This window comes from Rana temporaria, chromosome 11 (assembly GCF_905171775.1).
Source record: "Rana temporaria chromosome 11, aRanTem1.1, whole genome shotgun sequence".
NCBI classification, from domain to species: domain Eukaryota; kingdom Metazoa; phylum Chordata; class Amphibia; order Anura; family Ranidae; genus Rana; species Rana temporaria.
Window position 1 is genome coordinate 72,912,867 of NC_053499.1, and position 22,314 is coordinate 72,935,180.

A 22,314-nucleotide genomic window follows, 5' to 3' on the forward strand; every position below is an offset into this window, starting at 1 on the left:
GGGTTAATTTAACTGTCATATATTTTTATTTGGCATATAAGTAATATGTGTACCAGGTATTATTGAAATATCTCCAGGCGTACAGAAGTTATGTGGGAACATACATTTCCCATTGATTTGCATGGGACTTTAAACAAAAACCCTGACCCTCACAAATGGGGGTAGTTAAGGGATAAATTAACTATCCTATAGTTTAAGTGGACATATAAGTAACATGTGACCAAGTGTTATCGAAATATCTACAGCCGTTTGGAAGTTATGAAGTAACATGTATTTCCCATAGAGTTGAATGGGACTTTAAAGGAAAACCCCGACCATGGCAAATGGGGGTGGGTAAGGGTTAAACCACCTATCCTATGTTTGTTGCTGACATATAAGTAACATGTGTGCCAAGTTTCATGTTAATATCTTTAGCCGTTTGGACGTGATGCTGGAACATACATACACACACACACACACACGTTGAGTTTTATATATATAGATATCTATCTATATATGTTAGTGAACAGTTCTGCACGGGTATATCTATCCATACTTTTGACTTATTTAGGTTTGATAAACTAAAGCAAAGGGATGAGGAGATCTTTGCCATTGGAACACAATATAAAGTATCATACTTATATTATGATGAAAATAAAGCTCACCTATAGGTATGGCAAATCCTACAAGGTTACATTGATCCAGTTTGGACCATGTATGTGCCATATGTCATACCTGGCTGATGTCCATGAAAGCTGGAAATCACTATAGTAGGTATCGCTGATTTGCCAAGCAGCTGCCCGGCAGCTTAAAGGGTAAGTTCACTTTTGTACATTTTTTTTCTTCTGAATTATAGCTCCCTTATGCACCAATATAGCATTCATCTACGTTTTGCATTACATTTAAAAAACGTGCACCTGGGAATGGATGGATGGATGATGCAGGGTATGTGCTAATGAGGTCAGCTGGTCAATTTCCTCCAGTGTCACGACCTACAGTCTGATCAAGAAGAAAGACATTACAAATGGAAATGTCTGGAAACATGGATTAGGACAAGAAAAGAAAGTAACTGTAGATTTAATGGAAAGCTTTGATATTTTTGCATAGGGGAGCTGGAATGTACAAAGGTGAACTTACACTTTAATGAACACAGGAGGTCACATGCTTGGCACAGGTGCCATTCTGAGAACACTTTGCATTTCCTAAATAATGCAAACCATTCTCTGATTGGACAAGGTGGGGAGGCAGTACAGGGACATCACAATCTCCACCTCATCCAATTAAAGAACAGTTTGCATTTATTGACAATATGCAAAGTGTTCTCTGAAAGGCACCTGTGCAGAGTGAGCACCCCTTATGTGTTCACTAAGCAGCAGGGCAGCCCCTCAGCATGGAACCTGGTAGCCAGCTGCAATTACTGTAGATGGGGGTGCCTACTACAGCGATTTCCAACTTCCAGGAAAACCAGCTAGATTTGGCACACACATCTGATGGACCTGACAGCAGGGGGGATTTTACACACTATCTCAGTGGCTGCATTGCATTACATTTAGTGGAGCACAGTGGATCTTTTGGACCCTGAATATCTTGTTAAGAGATATCATATATGGGACTTGTTGTTCCATATGCAATGGAAAAATAGTTAAGTAAAACAAATATTATATTTATCTAAAATTATAAAACAAAAGTGCTTCCATAAGTTCTACCGTATAGCCCCACTTTAGGCAAAAAATGTAATTAGTCCATTGTGCAACAATTACCTTACTCCTCAGTCTTCATTCCAAACACCCCTATCTAAGCCATCCTATATTGGATCGTAGTCACAGTTTCCTCTATGAGCCAAGCTAAGTTCTTTCCCTGGGGAACCGCTAGTTTACTTATTGGGCACTGGTCCACTCACCACCCTAGTGAGTTCTCCTGCCTCTGGAGCCTATGGAAGAAAACCTGGTTGATAGAAGTGTCACCTCCACCAATAGGAGGTGTCTACATCATGCAGGCAGTGATGAGGACACCCGAAGAAAGATCCAAGGAAGTAAACAGAGGAAGAGAAAAGAATTGCCAAAAAATGTGGCTCCCAGAACACAGCAGGGACCAGTGAGCACGGCGCAGCGCGACTCTCGCATGCGCCATAGGGAACCGGGCAGTGAAGCCGCAATGCTTTACTTCCTGGTTCCCTCACCGAGGATGGCGGTGGGGGCAGCAGAGTGACGAGCGATTGCCTGTCTTCTGCTGCCGACATCGCTGGACTCCAGGACAGGTAAGTGTCCTAATATTAAAAGTCAGCAGCTGCAGTATTTGTAGCTGCTGGTTTTTAATATTTTTTTACGGCGGAGCTCTGGTTTAAGATATTTGCTGAATGGAGTTTATGCTTGTATATATCTATATGCTGCTAGACTGTACTGGTCATTATGAGCTGCTGGACCCCACAGAAGTCATTGGTGGGCCCTAGATATAGCCTTTGAAAGCAGAACTAAAGTCTGAGTTTAAAAAACGAAAATAAATGTGCAATGTCTCTTCTGCCTTAAAATAAATGTTTTTTCATAAAGGGATTACCTGGCTCTACGTCTGATGTTGCCACATTGCTTAAATTTATATAGCATTTCTATGGCCCATATATTTATGCACATGCAGTGAGGACGTTTCCCTATATGTTTGTCAGTCTGATAGGCCTCGTACACACGACCAAGGAACTTGTTGTAAATGAAACATCGTTTTCCTCAACGAGTTCCTTGTTAGGCTTGTCGAGAAACTTGACAAGCTTTCTTTGCGTACACACTTTCAAGACAAAATCTCGTCGTTCTCGAACGCGGTGACGTACAACACGTACGACGGCACTATAAAGGGGAAGTTTGATTCCACTTGGGTTTGCGGCTGGCGCACACTAGTTCCTATCCAGTCCTCCTTACAGCAGTCTGTCTGTTGGTCACCCCGGAAGGATGAATCTTTGTATTTCCCCTCCGCAGGTGAGTGTGCTGGGTTGTGCCAGTGAATGGCCTTTTTTAGTTTTTTCCTTTGCTCCCCTGACTCTCTGACCGTGGATCACGCTGGGCATGCGCGGTCCGCGATGCGGGGGGGGGGGGGGGGGCTGATGGTGGTTAGTGATTGCATACAGCTGCTTTTGCAGCTAGGATGGCCTATCATGGGCCTTTTTTTCCGGATATTGTTGCTATTTATATGGGCGTGCTTGTGTCTTAGGCCACGCCTCTGATGAAATCCTTCTTGGATGAAACATGTAAGGCTGGCCTGACACGAGTACGCTATGATTCATGGAACCTTCCATATGTTTAATTTGATGCCTGTTAACCTGCCCTTGTCTGTAAGTACAATACAATAAATTGCGTATTGCTCATACCTTGCGGGCTTCACTATTGTCGTCTCCTCTCTGCATTTTATGGTCTCCCCTTTGCTGATGAAACGCAATATATATTTGTGGATCCTTATGAGTTTTGGATGCTTCCTTATCCCTGAAGTTGGTTTTGGGTTCCATCTATACAGTGGAGGTGTGACTGCCATTGATCCCTGCATTATTTAAATTCTACATGCCTATAATGATGTCTATCTGGTAAGCAGTTTGACTGCACAGGGTGTGGTGTGTCTTCTCATTTGCACACTGAAAACTTGGTGGAGGTTCTCTGTCTCTACACTTTGATAAATACACTCATTTTGGACACTATCCACTTATTAATATTATTATTTGTATTTTAGCGCTGCACTATTGAACTTTGATTCCACTGGCACCACCCTTCTGAGCATATGCGGGTTTCTAAGCATACACACAAACGTGTTTCTCGTTGAAAACCAGCCCGACGAGGAACACAACGAGGAAATTGAGACTCCCAACCAGGTTCAAGTTCTCATCAAGTTCCTCGACAGTTTTCTCGAAAAACATACACACGACCCGTTTCCTCTGCAAAAAAGCTCTGCCACCAAGTTTCTTGATGGATTCTGTCGAGGAAAAAGGTTGTGTGTACGAGGCCTGAGCTGCACGAGCACAGCCCAGTTTACATTGTGGCACAGATCCAGTGTGCCAAGATAAACTCATGCACATGCACAAGATTATGCGGTGCCAGCCAATAAAAACAGCTGCGGCCCAACATCTGGAAAAAGCTGGGAAGAAGATGGCGGCGCCAGCTAGGGATGCTGGAGCATTGAAGGAGAGGTAATGAATAACTGATATATTTTATAAATAGCATTTACACTCATTTCTTAATGCTATGTCTAATTGGGTCTCTGAAAATCTATTTTTCAGAGTGGGCTGTTTACATGGAGCTACATAAACCATGGAGTTTTTGTCTTGAGGTTCGGTTCGCAGCGCAGAACATGCGAACAGGCCAAAAATTTGTTTGAACACGTAAACACTGTTAAAGTCTATGGGGAATGTGAAAAATCAAAAGTGCTAATTTTAAAGGCTTAGATGCAAGTTATTGTCATAAAAAGTGTTTGGGGACCTGGGTCCTGCCCCAGGGGACATGTATCAATGCAAAAAAAAAGTTTTAAAAACAGAGGTTTTTTCAGGAGCAGTGATTTTAATAATGCTTTAAGTGAAACAATAAAAGTTAAATATTCCTTTAAATTTCGTACCTGGGGGGGTGTCTATAGTCTGCCTGTAAAGTGGCAAATTGTTCCCGTGTTCAGAACAGTCCCTGCACAAAATGACATTTCTAAAGGAAAAAAAGGCATTTAAAACTACTCGCGGCTATGATGAATTGTCGGGTCCCGGCAATACAGATAAAAGTCATTGAAAAAAAACGTCATGGGTTCCCCCCCAGTCCATTACCAAGCCCTTTCGGTCTGGTATGAATATTAAGGGAAAGCCTGCGACAATTTTTTTTTTTAAATGGCGTAGGGGTCCCCCTCAAAATCCATACCAGACCCTTCAAGTCTGGTATGGATTTTAAGGGGAAACCCGCACAAAAATAAAAAAAAATGGCATGGGCTTCCCCCTAAAAATCCATACCAGACCCTTATCCGAGCACGCAACCTGGCAGGCCACAGGAAAAGAGGGGGGGACAAGAGAGCCCCCCCCTCCTGAACTGTATCTGGCCTGTGTTGTGGGAGTGGTTGTGAGGGTACGTTGTATGCCCGGTGGTTGTGGGGGTCTGCAGGCGGGGGGCTTATCGGAATCTGGAAGCCCCCCAGATGCCATCCCCCCCATGTGTATTGGTAACAGGGTACATTGTACCCCTACCATTTCACAAAAAAAGTGTCACCATTTTTAAAAACCACAGGAGACAGCTGTGGACAAGTCCTTTATTAAAAAGAAAAAAAAAAATCCAGCGATGTAATCCATTCGGAGGATACAGAGAAAAAAATTTCAGTACAAGAGTAAGTAGCAGTGGCAGTGCATCTATAGTGGACACAGGAGCACCGCTCCCTCTCTCCTGCACCCGTCAATCAACAATACATAGATTCATGCATTGCATGAATGCGCCGCTGCCGCCCACTATTCAGGTGTCCGGCCCCCTGTTGAGCACCGGTCATCTGAATAACAGCGGTGGGTGTGTTTTGGAAGTGCCTGTCTCTAATAGGCTTCCTGGTTAGAGCCTGTGGACTCTAATCGGCTTCCAAATGGTTAAACAGAGGGTGCATGGCTGTGCGTTCCCTATTTAAACAGTACTGTGTTAGGGAATCGCTTTCCTACCACTGACCCGCCTCTCAGCCAATCAGGTGCACCGGGTCTAGATACCGGTCACCTGTTTGGCTGAAGAGACAGGCTTGCAGAGATGACATCAAGGGAGTGTGGAGGAGGACGGCTGACCCGAGAAAGGTAAGTGCCAGGCGTGGGGGTCAAACTTGCTGCATTTGATGGGGCAAACTGGCGGTATTTGAGGGGGCAAACTGGCGGCATTTGATGGGGCAAACTGGCGGCATTTGAGGGGGCAAACTGGCAGGATTTGAGGGGGCAAACTGGCGGCATTTGAGGGGGCAAGCTGGCTGCATTTGAGGGGGCAAACTGGCTGTATTTGAGGGGGCAAACTGGCTGTATTTGAGGGGGCAAACTGGCATAATTTGAGGGGGCAAAGTGGCTGTATTTGATGGGGCAAACTTGCGGCATTTAATGGGGCAAACTGGCGCCAATTGATGGGCACAGTAGCGACAATTGATGGGCACAGTAGCTGCGTTTGATGTTTTTTTTTTTTTAGCTTTTTTGCACCCCCCCCCAAAAAATAAAAAACAATTTGAGCACCAGCCGCCACTGGTAAGTATCATAATACACTGTAAGGGGAGCGATCATCTGTCTGACCACCAGTGTAAGGGGTATTTTACACTGACTCCTGATTAAGTGGTTAGAGAAGGCGTTCTCTGGGACCTAAAAAATAATTCAAGGGTTCTTCTATAGAAGTGGTTCTTAAAAGTGGTTCTAACGACTGAAAGTATTTTACCTTCATGCATTCTGTGCAGTAAGGAAAAAAAACTTCAGTGTGCAGCTCCCCCCCCCCCCCCAAACAGCCCCCCTAAAATACTTACCAGATCTCCATCTGAATTGATGTACACAAGAGCAGAAGTACACAAGAGCAGTCTCGGGCCTCTTTGGCTGAGATGCAGTAGCAGGAGCCATTGGCTCCCGTTGCTGTTGATCCTAGCCAGTGAGGATGGAGTGGGGGGCGGAACTGAGACACTTTTTCTGTGTCTAATGGAGAAAAGAGAGCTGACTCAGAATCGAGCACACATGCGTGCCCCCGTAGCAAGCAGCTTACCATGGGGGCACTCGGCAAGGAGGGGGGGGGGCATAGAGACAACGAGGGACCCCAGAAGAGGAGGAAAGTATGAAATGTTTGTTTGTTTTTAATTTCCTTTACTTTAACCTTTTTGAGTCATGGACCCGTTTAAGAATCAGATACAAGCTATAGACTACCTCTCCAGAAATATTCACATAAACAAAACTTTGCATGCAGTGAATATATGTACTCATAAATTACAAAAATTAATATTAGTGACTTTGGGAAGAAGGTTGGGGGTCACGTCACTTTATAGATACTTCACTAAAACTTCCCTCTGGATGAGCTACATTGCTGGTTACAGGTGAGTGCGCTTCAAACGCTGCAGTGCTCCTAAAGAAATCATTAGGGTGACACTAAACAATATCTTAATTCTCCAAAAATAATCTGCACAAATCCACTATTTAATGGCCCTAAAATCTATCTTTCATTAAATCATTTCTTACTGTGTTTTTCTCCCAAATCTCTCCTTTCCCCCTCACATCTGTTTGTGTGGAAGTAGCACTGCTCTATGAACACTACAAATGCCATAGTCCCAAATCAATCTTGGAACCGAGCAAGAGAAGGGCTACGTTCCTATTTATAAAAATAAATTACAAAAAAAGGGGGGTTGCCATCCGGGACCTCTGGGCCCTTTAATAAAAATAAAAGAAGAAACCTCTGGGCCCTTTAATAAAAAAATATATATAAAAAAAAAAAAAATTAAAAAAAAAGAGGGGGGGGGGGGGGTTTCCATCTGGGGCCCTGGGGACCTCTGGGCCCTTTAATAATAATAATAATAATAATAATAATAATAATAATAATTATAATAATAATAATAATAATAATTATATATATAAAAATTAAAAGAAATAAAAAATATATAAAACAAGTTATTTTTTATATAAAAAAGGGGGGGGTTGTCATCCGGGGCCCTAGGGATCTCTGTGGCCCTGGGGATCTCCGGGCCCCTGGGGGACCTCCGGACCCCTAAAAAAAATTGGCCCTTTAATAAAAAAAAAAATATATATATATATATATATATATATATATATATATATATATATATATATATATATTTATATATAAAAAAAATGTATATATTTTTTTTTTAATAAAAAAATAAATAAAAAAAGAGGGGGGGTTGCCATCCAGGGCCCTGGGGGCCTCAGTGCCCCTGGGGACCTCTTAAAAAAAATTGGCCCTTTAATAAAAAATAAAAAAAATAGATAAACAAAAATAAAAAAATAAACATTTATAATTTTTTTTTAAATAAAAGGGGGTTTGCCACATGGGGCCCTGGGGAACTCTGAGCCCTTAATATATATATATATATATATATATATATATATATATATATATATATATATATATATATATATATATATATATATATATATATATATATATATATATATAAAAGAAAAAAAGAAATAAAATAGTATAAAAAATATATTTTTTTTTTATAAAAAAAAAAGGTGGGTTGCCATCCAGGGCCCTGGGGACCTCTGGGCCCTTTAATAATAATAATTATATATATATAAAAATATATTAAAAAAATATTTTTTTTTTATAAAACAAAAGGGGATTGTCATCCGGAGCCCTGGGGATCCCCATGACCCTGGGGATCTCCGGGCCCCTGTGGACCTCCGGACACCTAAAAAAAAATGGCCCTTTAATACAAAATAAAATAAAAATATATTAAAAAAATATATATTTTTTTTATAAAAAAGAAAAAAAAAGGGGGGGGGGGTTGCCATCCGGGCCCCTTTGGGCCTCCGTGCCCCTGGGGACCTCTAAAAAAAATTGGCCCTTTAATAAAAAATAAAATAACAATATATAAAAAAATATATAGTTTTTTTATGAAAAAAGAAAAGAAGGGGGATTGCCATCTGGGGCCCTGGTGACCTCCGGACCCCTTACAGGTGTACTGCCTGTACCCCCCTGATGGTGGCCCTGAGTGGGATTATGGAGAAGGAATGTGGCCACCCTCTAACAGAAGTCAGATGCAGCATAAAATAGGAATTTGGAGGAGGCTGAGAGCAATAAATGGGAGGCCATACACACTACAATCCCTTTACAATCTTATTTAAATTGCACAGGACCTTGTGTTACAGTCATTGTTGGCAGATCTCAAAGAGATCGTGCAATCAGACTGTAATGTGTGTGGTGAACTTAAAGTGATACTAAAGTTTGCTATAATAGAAAATAATGTATTCAAGTATGTATTCTTAAAGGAAGAAAAAATCCTGGATGGCCGCACACCATTAAAGGCATCTTTATTGATATCTTGTGTTGCAGATGAAATCGAATACAGTCACTTCATGTTACAGAAAACAGGAAAACGCGTTTCACACACCATAAGAAGGTGCTTAATCATAGCTATGATTAAGCACCTTCTTATGGTGTGAAACGCGTTAGAGCTTTTCCCGTTTTCTGTAACATGAAGTGACTGTATTAGATTTCATCTGCAACACAAGACAAGATATCAATAAAGATGCTTTTTATGGTGTGCGGCTGTCCAGGATTTTTTCTTCCTTCCTAATTCGTTGCAGAGCCAGCACCATTAAGCTCCTAAAAGGACGCGTGTTTTAGAGGACTGGGGCTTAGAGCGGCAATCCTTCTTTATGTATTCTTAAAGTGGCATTACACCCAAAGCCAAAAATGTAATACATTGCAGCTTACCAACCATTAGATGTGGTGGCTGCAGGTTTTTTTGGCTTTTTCCCCTCTGTTTTCAGCTGGTGATCTTGTCAGTAACACTCCTCCTGTTTTAGGGCTCATGCACACTGCAGATCAAAGGAGCGGCTCCTACAGGCTTTTGAGCTCTTATTTCTTCTGCCTAGAAACTTCCCTTAATGTTAGCCAATTTGTCCATGCACACTATGGCTTTTTCAGGAATTTTTAGGTATATGCTCCTACAGGAAGAAAAAAATCCCCCACCAAACTCACGTTTTTGAGAAGAGCTAGAGCCCCAAAGAGCTCAAAGATGCTCGAAAACTTGTGAAAACATTTGTTCCAGCTTTTTGTTTTGTTTATACAGTGGTAAAGAAAATACTATCTAGGAGGCTTTGTGAAAAAAAGCTCTTATGCTCAAAAAAGTTCAGAGGAGCTCAAAGGAGCTTGAAGAAGCTCAATAAAAACATGCACAAAAGTATGCCGTCCAGTTCTGGGCATCAGTCTTCAGTAAGGATGTGCTGGAAATGGAGAGAGTGCAAAGAAGGGCAGCAAAGCTAATAAAGGGACTGGAGGATATTAGTTATGAAGAAAGGTTGCAAGCACTGAACTTGAACCGCTTGAGAGGTGATATGTTTTCAAGGTACAAATACCGTACTGGTGACCCCACAATAGGGATAAAACATTTTTGCGGAAGGTAGTTTAACAAGACGCATGGCCACTCATTAAAATGAGAAGAAAAGAGTTTTAACCTTAAACTACATAGAGGGTTCTTTACTGTAAGAGGATGTGGAATTCTCTTCCACAGGCGGTGGTTTCAGCGGGGAGTACCAATAGTTTCAAAAAACGAACGCAACATACAGGAATATACAAGGTAATACTGACATATAATCACACACATAGGTTGGACTTGATGGACTTGTGTCTATTTTCAACCTTGCCTACTATGTAACTATATAACTAAAAAACACAAGCTTCTTAACCACTTCCTGCCTGGCCTATAGCCGATTTACGTCCGGGAAGTGGTTTTGAAATCCTGACTGGAAGTCCATGGACGTCCTGCAGGATTTCATGCCGCGCGCGCCCGTGGGGGCGAGCAGCGTGGCGATCGGTGATGCGGGGTGTCAGTCTGACACCCTGCATCTCCGATCTCGGTAAAGAGCCTCCGGCGGAGGCTCTTTACCACGTGATCAGCCGTGTCCAATGACGGCTGATCACGATGTAAACAGGAAGAGCCGTTGATGACTCTTCCTCACTCGCGTCTGACAGACGCGAGTAGAGGAGAGTCGATCGGCGGCTCTCCTGACAGGGGGGTTCGCGCTGATTGTTTATCAGCGCAGCCCCCCCTCGGATCGCCACACTGGACCACCAGGGAAGCCCACCCTGGACCACCAGGGAAGGGCAAATAAAAAAAAAAAGTCTTGGAAAAAAAAAAAAAGTATTGAAAAAAAAAAAGCTTTAAAAAATAAAAAAGATGACAATCAGTGCCCACAAATGGGCACTGACTGGCAACATGGGTAGATCAGTGCTGCCCCACAGTGTCCATCAGTGCCACCCCAGGGTCCATCAGTGCCACCCCACAGTGTCCATCAGTGCCACCCCACAGTGCCCATCCATGCCCAGTGCCCACCTATCAGTGCCCATCTGTGCCACCCATAAGTATCCATCAGTGCCACCCATAAGTGCTGCCCATGAGTGCCCATCTGTGCCGCCTATGAGTGCCCAGTGCTGCCCATGAGTGCCCAGTGCCGCCCATGAGTGCCCATCAGTGCCGCCTATGTGTGCCCATCAGTGCCGCCTATGTGTGCCCATCAGTGCCGCATACCAGCGCCGCCAATCAGTGCCACCTCATCTGTGCCCGTCAGTACTACCTCATCGATGTCCATCAGTGCCATCTCATCGGTGCCCATCAGTGCCGCCATATCAGTGCCCGTAATTGAAAGAGAAAACTTACTTATTTACAAAAAAATTAACAGAAAAAAATAAAAACGTAATTTTTTTTCACAATTTTCGGTCTTTTTTTAGTTGTTGCGCAAAAAAAAAAAATCGCAGAGGTGATCAAATACCACCAAAAAAAAAAGAAATCTCTATTTGTGGGAAAAAAAGGACGCCAATTTTGTTTGGGAGCCACGTCGCACGACCGCGCACTTGCCATTCAAAGTGCGACAGTGCTGAAAGCTGAAAATTGGCTTGGGCGGGAAGGTGCGTAAGTGCCCGGTATGGAAGTGGTTAAAGCTGAAATAAAAGCTCAAGGTCTCATGTACACTGCTGCAGATAAACGGACGTTTAGGAACAGTTGTTTTTTTGTTTTTTTAGTAGCCCCTCCTGAACTCTCCTCTATGTTATCTTGTACATGTACACTCCGTAGTTTAGAGGCAGTTGAGTTTAGTGGCATTTTTTTTAAAGCATAAAATCTCGTTCAGGATGAAAGTTTATTATTCGAAACACCGAGTGCTTCTAGCAGCATGGAAACATGGTAATAAGCATTTATAAGCATTTGAGAGAGAGATCAGTACAATCTGTTATCTGGAAAAACGCTTTCTAAACGAAAACGCTCATGAACGCAGCTAAACGCGCATAAACGCAGCATGTAAAAGTGGCAAAACTGACGTTTTTAAACGTTGCTTACTAGATGTCAAGTTCCAGTGTTCAGAAGAGATTTCCAAACGTCCTGTGTACATGAAGCCTTATGCCGCGTACACACGATCAGGAATTTCCGATGGAAGAAGTCTGACGTACTTTTTCCATCGGATTTTCCGATCGTGTGTAGCCCCATCTGAGTTTTTTCATCGGAAGTTCCGATGAATTCCATCAGAGTTTAGATATAGAACGCGTTCTATTTTTCTCCGATGTGATTTGACCGAGCAAAAGCCTGATCGTGTGTACGCGGCATTAGTGTAACCCCCACTTTAGATGAAGAATGGGGGGCATCTTTGGAGAGCAGCATTGTCAGTCTGGAGGGAGGGACGTGTTAGATGTACTAGCAGATTTAGATACACAAACAAACTGAAGCCAAACTCCAGCTCAGACTTTATAAACAGTTATAGCAACAGTTTTGTTTCTTTTTGGATACAGATTTCCCATAAATAAATAAAATATGACCATTGTAAGCGCCCCGTCAGTGTTAAATGGTTTGCCTCAACCATCTAACTGCTACATCAGCAGGAGAGTGTGTTCTTTAGAAAATCAACAGACTTTCTGGCCAGATCACCAGATAAAAATAGAAGAAAGGACTTCTAATCCAGCCATACCATCTAAGAATTGGTAAGCTGCAGTATATAATGAATGTTTGCCTTTGGCTTTAATATTGCTTTAACACAAAAAGGTACCTTTTGTACTGTCAGCTGTGAGTTTCCAGTAGGCGATGTACAGGTAGGTACAGGTAGGTGTACATGGCAGACTAATGATCAGATCAGTAAGCACTCACCTGTAGATAAGTCTCCAGCCAGCGGATCGGATCGGATCGGAGAGCAGTAACGATCCATCCCTGTATCCAGCCTTGAGCACGAGCAGAGCCCACCGGTCACCACTTTGCCTTTGACTCGTATAAAGCCACAGAGCGGCTGGGTGAGCGTGCATTGGTGGTGCCCGGGGTGGGCGTGTCCCGTTGTCCCCGCCCTCTCCCCCGCTTGGCTCTGCTCTCAGCTCGTAGTATTGGATGCATCGATATTCTAGCAGGAGCTATGCGATGCCCTGAGCTCGTCTGCCAGTCCGAGGGTGCAGCGCTGTGCTCAGCTGACATGCGATCACAGAGGTACTGAGGCTGGCCGATCACAGGCCGATCATCCACTGGGAACGCTACAAGCTGGAGAGCACTCCGAAAGTCGGCCAAGTGCCTCTGAAGAGTAGCCCGTCCCTGAGCTCGCTTTTCCTTTGGGAGGTGGATGGTCCAGGATTGGTATCGGCTCCAGGAGTAGAAGAGAAGTGTAGAGATGTGGGTCTTGGTTGTGGTGATGGGGCTGGCATGGCTGGCTGGGCTGTCAAACGCTCAGAACGAAACGGAACCTATTCTGCTGGAAGGTAAATGTCTGGTGGTGTGTGACTCCAACCCGACCGCCGACCCCACTGGCACCGCTCTGGGCATCTCCGTGCGCTCCGGCAGTGCCAAGGTGGCTTTCTCTGCCATCAGGAGCACCAACCACGAGCCCTCCGAGATGAGTAACAGATCTATGACCATCTACTTCGACCAGGTGAGTCCAGGAGGGGATGGGCTGGGCAGGCTGGCATTCTACTTTATGTCGGCCACATCCCTCCTAAGTGTTGGGGACTTTAGATGACAATCTTCTTGTACATTCATATTTAGATCATACACCTACAATCATAGTTAGATCTATCAAAAGCTAAGAGCCTATCTACTGAATAATAGACCTATAATCACAGATATATCCAAAACTATACTAGTACAAGAGCCTACCTATCAATAATAGACCTAAAAACATAGACCTATCCAAAACTATACTAGTACAAGAGCCTATCTACTGAATAATAGACCTATAATCACAGACCTATCCAAAACTATACTAGTACAAGAGCCTACCTATCAATAATAGACCTATAATCACAGACCTATCCAAAACTATACTAGTACAAGAGCCTATCTACTGAATAATAGACCTATAATCACAGACCTATCCAAAACTATACTAGTACAAGAGCCTACCTATCAATAATAGAGCTACAAACATAGACCTATCTTAAACTATACTAGTACAAGAACCTACCTATCAATAATAGAGCTACAAACATAGACCTATCTTAAACTATACTAGTACAAGAACCTACCTATCAATAATAGAGCTATACTCACAGATATATCCAAAACTATACTAGTACAAGAACCTACCAATAATAGAGCTATAATCACAGACCTATCCAAAACTATACTAGTACAAGAGCCTACCTATCAATAATATATCTATAATCACAGATCTATCCAAAACTATACTAGTACAAGAGCCTACCTATCAATAATATACCTATAATCACAGATCTATCCAAAACTATACTAGTACACAAGCCTACCTACTAAATAATAGACCTATAATCACAGATCTATCCAAAACTATACTAGTACAAGAACCTACCTATCAATAATAGACCTATAATCACAGACCTATCCAAAACTATACTAGTACAAGAACCTACCTATCAATAATAGACCTATAATTACAGACCTATCCAAAACTATACTAGTACAAGAGCCTACCTACTAAATATTACACCTTGCAATCCTCATATACTCTACCAACTATATAGCGCAGGAGCCTACCTACTGATTAATACACCTTCTATAGCATATTTGGATCTTTGGAAAGCTAAGAGCCTACCTACCTACTGAATAATACACCATCTACAAAGCAATTTTGGATCTATCAACCACCACTGGTACAAGAACCTACCTACCAAATAATACACCTACAACCATAGTTAGATCTATCAAGCTAAGTGCCCTACTGAATAATAGACCTACAATCATAGATCTATCAAATAGTACTAGTAAAAGGACCTACCTACTAAATATTACACCTTGCAATATTTCTATACAATCACTTTTATATTTACCAACTATATAGCACAGGAGCCTACCTACTGATTAATACACCTTCTACTGACCATATTTGGATCTATCGAAAGCTAAGAGCCTACCTACCTACTGAATAATACACCATCTACAAAGCATATTTAGATGCATCAACCACCACTGGTACAAGAACCTACCTACCAAATAATACACCTACAACCATAGTTTGATCTATAAAGCTAAGAGCCCTACTGAATAATAGACCTTCAAACATAGATCTATCAAAAAGTACTAGTACAAGAACCTACCTACTAAATATTACACCTTGCGATATTTCTAAACAATGACTTTTATATTCACCAACTATATAGCACAGGAGCCTACCTACTGAAAATACACCATCTACAAGAATATTAGGATCTATCAACCACCACTAGTACTAGAACCTACCTACTGAATAATACACCTTCTACAAAGCATATTAACCACCACTGGTACGAGAACCTACCTACTGAATAATACACCTTCTACAAGAATATTAAGATCTATCGAAAACTACTAGAACAAGAGCCTATACCTACTGAATAATACACCTTCTACAAAGCATATTAACCACCACTGGTACAAGAACCTACCTACTGAATAATACACCTTCTACAATAATATTTGGATCTATCAAAAACTACTAGTACAAAAGCCTACCTAAGAAATAACACACCTTGCAATCTTCTTATACAATCACTTTTAGATCTACCAACTACATAGCACAGGAGCCTACCTACTGAATACAAATGCACAGTATTGTTCAGTCAGAGCTGCTCTACCTTATAGTTTTGATAGATCTAAAAGGAATTTTACAATGAGATTGTAATGTGTGTGTTCAGCTTTGGATCTAAAGACTATGTAGTTCAAGAGCTCATCTGATTGGGAGAGACTTCAGGAACTATATGAACAAGAAAGAAGGGACATGCCTGCAAAATGTAAAATACCTGAAGGGTTTGAATGAGGTTGAGGAGGGCAAAGTTTAGAACAGGGGGGAAAATACCTCGGACCAGCAGGAGGGAAGTTCACAACTAACCATAGAAAGTATTATTTTTTAAAAGTAGTTGATACTTGGAATAGACTTCCAGCAGAGGTAGCGAGTCAATCAACAGTAAGTGGATTCAAACATGATTGGGGCAAACCAAATAGGGTACAGTTTATATAAATAGGACGCCTGATATTAAAGGTATTATCTAAGGTGACAAATTTCACTTTTGTGACTGTGAGGTGATTTTGGTCTATTTCAGATCATCGCTTTTATCTTATGGTGACCATAATGTAACAATCTCATCAAGGATTCTTCGCAGAATCAGATATAATTGGATTTATGAATTATCGATTTTGATCCAAATAGTTACATTTAATAGGAAATTATTCTGATCGGCCTTGGCGGCGAAATCCAACCATAGGAAAGGAGATAATTCAACACGATCATTAGGTGTATGGCATGTCAGGCGATCTTGTAGATTTTTTTGGTCATATTTCCGATCGGACAGAACTCTATTGATAATACTATTGTATATAAAATGATATACATATATTGGAATCTCAGTAATAAAACTCTTTTGGGCTTTTACATGGACCATCAAAAGTGTTTTGTTACATCTGTTACCTCAGTGGGTATTATCATCAGGACCACTTGGATACTTTTCCAGCCTCAGCTTCCGTTCTCTATTGGTGTCTGCTAATGACAAAGGCTTTACATTTTCCTGGACTGATTTTTACGTCAAACCTAGATGGTGGGCATGCTTGGTGTGTTCGGTCAGATTGCTTTAGTGTGTACTTAATACTCAGGGCCTTAGCATGATGTTTATCGAAGCGAAATGCTGCGTTTAGATCTTGTATTCAATTTAAAATAACTCTGGAATCCAGGAAGAGTTGTAACACAACTGACCTAATCCCTCTTGGTTCATCATACACTGCTGTGCCTTTCACCTTTCCCTTGTCATAAACCACAAAGCTGACAATCTCCAAATAATCGCCCGTATGTACGTGCTGGAGCTGAGTCTGCACAAGCATTCTTGTCTTTGTATGACATTTAACTTTCATAAGCAGCTTCTAAATGAAGCGATGAAGTGATTTATATTCTGTCTGAAGAATCCACGGTATATGGAGTCTGGATACTTATTGTCTATAAAGCGTAATTCATTTAACCAATGCACAGCAAGTCATAATAAAATGCCAGCCACTTATTTTCTGCAAATATAAAAGCATATGAGAAAAGTACTAGTACAATAAAATCAACTTTTTTTTTGTAACAGGAAAAATCTGTTCTGTTACATTCTTTGTAAATTTATACATTCATTTAACCTGCCTTTAAATTCAAATCAAATTAATGATTAACAAATGTATAATCCTTTAAGAGGGTTTAAGAAATCTGTGGAAATAAATGCAATAGGCTGAATTTTTCAAAGCTAAACATGATTTTCCCTTGTGTGTGAATGGAGTCTGCTGTGCAGACAGAATTTTCCAAAGCATTTTTTAGCCACTACACAAGGGTAACTCTACTGGAAATAATTGGGAGCGTTATTTGTATTGTGTTGTTTTTTGGGGTGATTTTAATAATATTATAGGGCCTTTAGGTGTCTTTCAAAGTTTAGGTTGCTATAACGGTGTAATTTATACATTGGCCTGTGTTCATTTTAAATACCCTAGAGGTGTGGAAGGACTTAATAACAGACAAAAGCTACTTGGTCATTTGATCTTAATTCAGGCCACTGTAAAATGACTTTGACACTAACTCAACCCTTCAATATATACTGTCATATACAACAGGGACCTGGAATTCCAGTCCTAGAGGTTGTCCTAGAATGCTTAAGATTCTTGTAAATAACAGACAGTTGCAAATGTCATAAGGTGTATTTTACTAAGCAAAATAACCGTCTCCAAAACATCTTGGCCCAAGTGTGGCCTTCTAGCAGTTTAATTTACCAGATGAGATCGTTTAGCACTCTAGTTTTGTTTTCTATTTCTTTTTTTTTTTTGTCTATGATGTGGATAATAAAACCTTAATATCTTTCTTTTTTTTTTTTTTTGTGAATATAGATACTGGTAAACATTGGAAGCAATTTTGATTCAGAACGAAGCACATTCATATCACCAAGAAAAGGGATTTACAGCTTCAATTTCCATGTGGTAAAAGTGTACAACCGCCAAACAATCCAGGTCAGGATGGTGTTTTCTATTTCTCTGTCCATCTATCTTGATTTACACTTACAGCTATAGATGTGTCACTGTTTATCCCATACATTATTGTAAAGGAAATGTCAGTTTCTACTTCACTTCAGAAATGAGAACATACATTAGATAAAATGTTCTTTAACTAAAAAATATGAATTTTTTAGAACATTTTATACGTACTAATTTATATGTAGCTTCATTGACTTTGAGGCCATTAGATACATGTTAAACACTCTTTGGGCAGGAGATAATATTGATGGAAAATCTAAAAGCTTGTTTATTTACGCTTACTTGACATATTGTATATCATAATGATATATAAAAATAAATAAATGGAACCTTACTTTTCCAGCAATCTCTATTAGCTGAGGAGGTTTTTCTATAATGAAAGCTTGTGTTGCTCTGTCGCCTCCAAACAAAATTCTATTTGCAAACAGTGCGGTGAAAATAAGGTGCTAATGTTGTTGGTCATTTTTAGAAACTCCCTCTCTTGTGGGGACAGTTCAGGAGATATTAATAATACTGCTTTTGATCTGTCATCTTAATGCTCTCAGTAACAAGCAGCATTTTGGTTTCTTTAGACATCATATGCTAATGCGTCCTATTTATTCTTGGGGTGTGATAAATCATAAAATGTCATTCCTGATGGTATATTTTGACATGAAGTCTATCATTTAATGTTTAGGCTTCAAAAATAATAGAGATGGTGGCACTGTGAAGGCCAAATGTATCATGCCAGTGCAACTGGGAACAAGTCATAAAAAACACACACAATTGATTCAATTTAATTGTCACATAATATAAGATTGCTATGTTTTAGGCTTAGGACACATTGTGGCTATCTGCTTTTACTGTTTCTCATAATAAAACATTGCAAGGTGCTTGCAAAGTCTCCAGAGTCATAATCTGATGTGCTGGCCATTTGATATTTGTGGCTAGAAAGCAAACATCTGCCTTTTCTGCTTAGTAGTTTTTTTTTTGTAGTGAGATTTAGAATGAGCAAGCGCTTCATTATGAAGGTGTGAGTAGAAATTGCGCTTTACATACCATGTCATTAATTATTTAACCCCTTGCAACACAACAGTATGTAAGACATTCATAAAATACTGGTGTGTAGTCACCCATGGCTACCGGTTGATCTCAGCTTTCTTTGTTTAGCTCAGACTTAAATACTGATTTCTGATTGGTTCAACAGAAGTCTACAGGAAATTTACATTACTCAGAAAGATGCTCTTAGACTATACTTTTCAATAAACAATCAGAAATAAATTAACCAAAAAAAAATACACTTACATATATATTTGTACATGTTGACCATTTAGGTAAGAAAATCGCTTACCTCTGTAGATGTCCACTTATAATGCTGCTCTGTTAGTCATTGTAGAGAATAAAAAGGAAAAATAAATACAAAAACAATCCCCTTACAAAGTATATACTACCTGTGTATGTTGAATCTACAGTAATCATGCTTTTTCTTTACCTTATCCGGCTACCATATAATAATGTAAAAATACATTTTCTCCATTTTGATTACTGGTAGTTTTTATTGTAGCTTGGAATATGTGATAGACAAGTATACACTTTTAGCCTGTACATAGCATGACAAATACATTACACTGGGGGAAAAAATGCTTTAAAATTGGATTGGATATCTTTAAGCTTATGTTTTAGCTATGCATTTATATGTATATTAAATCAGAATTAAATGTTGCCCTCCAAAAGATTTTAGCTTGAATAAATCCCTGTTAACTCTTCATGATCTTGTCTGTGTTTATTGACACAGTGAGGTTAAGAGGCATGTTACACTTTTGATTTTCTCTCTAGACTGTTTGGGCATTTGACACATGCTTGCTTGTCTTGAATAAAAAGTATGCCCTTTAGTAAATCAGCATGATAAGTGAGCAGCAATGAATGAACTGAAATAAATAAGCTCCCTCTGTACTTTGAAGACTCCAAAGTTTCTACTTCTGAACATGTTACTAGCTTGCTTAGTAAACTGAATCAAACATATTAACCCTTTGGTTTGTGAAGCTTCCAGAAGCCTTATAATGTTTTTCTTTTTTCTCTCCAGGTGAGTCTAATGCTAAATGGATGGCCTGTGATATCTGCTTTTGCTGGCGATCAGGATGTGACTAGAGAAGCAGCCAGCAACGGGGTTCTTATTCAAATGGAAAAAGGAGACAGAGCTTATTTAAAACTAGACAAGGGAAATTTGATGGGAGGATGGAAGTTCTCCACATTTTCTGGATTTCTGGTATTCCCCCTTTAAATCTGACTTAATATAAGAGCAGCAATGAGAGAAGGTTTGTTGCTATTGCCCTCAAATAGCTTCAATTAGAGACTCAGAATGGACATTTTTCACTCTCAGATATTCAAGACCCCGTATATCGAATTGTGTGTTTACCTGCTTCGGAAAGTATTATTGTAACAGACAAGGAACTAGTGGGATCAGCTGTCATTGCATTACACGTCACTTTAAGAGCAAACGTCTTCTGTCCACATCCTTAGGGGAATTACTATGTCAAATAGATGTACATGTTTATTTTTATTTTTGAGCACAGTCTATATGCCATCTGTAAATTTTGTTTTCGCAGCTCAACAACAAGTAGGAAATACCATAGAGGTATCATATGTACTGGCTGCTAGTATCCCAGATAACACCAGAACTATCTTCAGAGGCACAGTTGGTGTATTTGAGTATTTCTCTGTAATTTTGAGTGATTGTGGAAGTAAAGACTGCTTCATGTCCGATGCTTGTTCTGCTCTTTTAAAATGTGGCCAAAATACAAGCGATAGAAATATATCCAGCTATCAGTATTATACTCCGTACTATAGGTGTGAATGCTGGAATGTTGTTATGCTTCAAGTCCTTAAGTCATAGTTAGGAGGTTTTCTTTTTGTTTGAAGTTCACATTAAAAAATGTGTAAGTGTAAACCTACAATTTCCCAGACATATGCCAAATAATTCTGTGAATACTTTGAAAGAGAATCAAATGATGTAAAATATTTTTTTTACTCAACAGAATTTTGGATTTATGTTATTTATTCATCCTGTCCTCAGTTTTCTTAACATTGTACCTTTTTTATTTGTAAAAGTTGCATGTTTAGTCTTCATTTTATCCCAAGATTACAAGTTCCAAACTGTACTTTAAAAAGAAGAAAGAAAAAAAAAAAACACCTAATAGCATTAGGTAAATAGATATACCGACTGTATATAGAGTACACATTATATAAAATACTATATTTTAAAAGTCATTTTCTTTATTCAGATGTTACCTTGTATGCAGCCGTCTGAAATGTCACTGTTTATAATTTCATACTCTTGTCATTTGTTTGCTAATTTATAATTTTTATTGTTCTTAAATAATGAAATGCTATAATTTTGCAGCACTCAGAGATGATTACTTTTATGAACGTGTTTATGGGAGGAGATTTGATTGTACCTTAAATTACCAGTAAAATAAAAGTGTAAGAAAACTGTTTTGAGTTTGTTCTTTGCAATGTAAAATTAGTTTTAAAAGGATAGTCTACTCAAAAGTGATGTTTAAATCATAGGTATAGCGTCTGGTCAGCGTCTAATATCTCCCAGAACGCCAGAATTTAGATCTCCCTGCCATATCAGCACGCTCCTGCTTGTCTTTTGGGAATACCCTTAGGGGTGATTTCCACTCTTCCCGTTGCATCTTCTATGATATAAAATAAATCACAATCCAACAGAACAACTAGGACCCCCTTGTGGCCAGGGTTTGTATGATTTTTTCCAGAAATTCATGCTTGAAGATCTTAGTACCTCAAAAGTATAAGAAACTGTTAGGTAGTTTACCTCTTTAGCATCTACCAAAACTGAAAAATCAGGCTTTGGTAGGCTGACCCTTTAAAAAATTGAATGGGCTATTTTGTTAATATTAGAAGAAAGAAATATGCAGCCCATAAACAAAATGTTAAATTCCACCTGCAGTGTTTTTTTACGCAGGCTGAAGAATGAAAGGGTCAATCTGATTAGCTAAACCGAGTGTACATTTTTCTCTACTTCAGTCTTTATACATCTGTGTGAATGTGTCAACTTCTATTATCTGTGTCATTCTGAGATCTTGATTTTTCTGGAAAATCTACAGAATGGGAGTGGATACTGCAGAGTTAATATGCCATGGCTTTATTTCAAGCCCTTGGCTTCAAGATGGAATTTAATTAGCTCCTATGGGGAAAATTAATACCAGC

The 22,314-nt window shown here is 39.9% G+C and overlaps 1 protein-coding gene and 1 long non-coding RNA gene across 2 annotated transcripts in view; one reads left to right on the forward strand and one right to left on the reverse strand.

Moving 5' to 3' along the window:
• LOC120917443 overlaps nt 1-12,935 on the reverse strand; it is a 34,058-nt gene extending 21,123 nt beyond the window's left edge. The window contains exon 1 of the long non-coding RNA XR_005744196.1: nt 12,781-12,935. This is a non-coding gene — a long non-coding RNA (uncharacterized LOC120917443). The remainder of the gene's footprint in view (nt 1-12,780) is intronic.
• A 49-nt stretch (nt 12,936-12,984) lies between these two features.
• CBLN1 (cerebellin 1 precursor) lies at nt 12,985-21,577 on the forward strand. The gene is made up of 3 exons (XM_040328733.1): nt 12,985-13,543; nt 17,962-18,081; nt 20,168-21,577. The coding sequence occupies exons 1-3, from the start codon at nt 13,286-13,288 to the stop codon at nt 20,363-20,365; spliced, it is 576 nt and encodes a 191-aa protein (XP_040184667.1). The 5' UTR covers nt 12,985-13,285; the 3' UTR covers nt 20,366-21,577.
• Nucleotides 21,578-22,314: the final 737 nt, after the last annotated feature.

Excerpts from the sequence above, each read along its gene's own strand:
- CBLN1 (XM_040328733.1), top strand. The coding sequence starts at position 13,286 with ATGTGGGTCTTGGTTGTGGTGATGGGGCTGGCATGGCTGGCTGGGCTG. Across the intron at positions 13,544-17,961 it reads TGACCATCTACTTCGACCAG|ATACTGGTAAACATTGGAAG; the intron begins GTGAGTCCAGGA and ends TTGTGAATATAG. Across the intron at positions 18,082-20,167 it reads ACAACCGCCAAACAATCCAG|GTGAGTCTAATGCTAAATGG; the intron begins GTCAGGATGGTG and ends TTTTCTCTCCAG.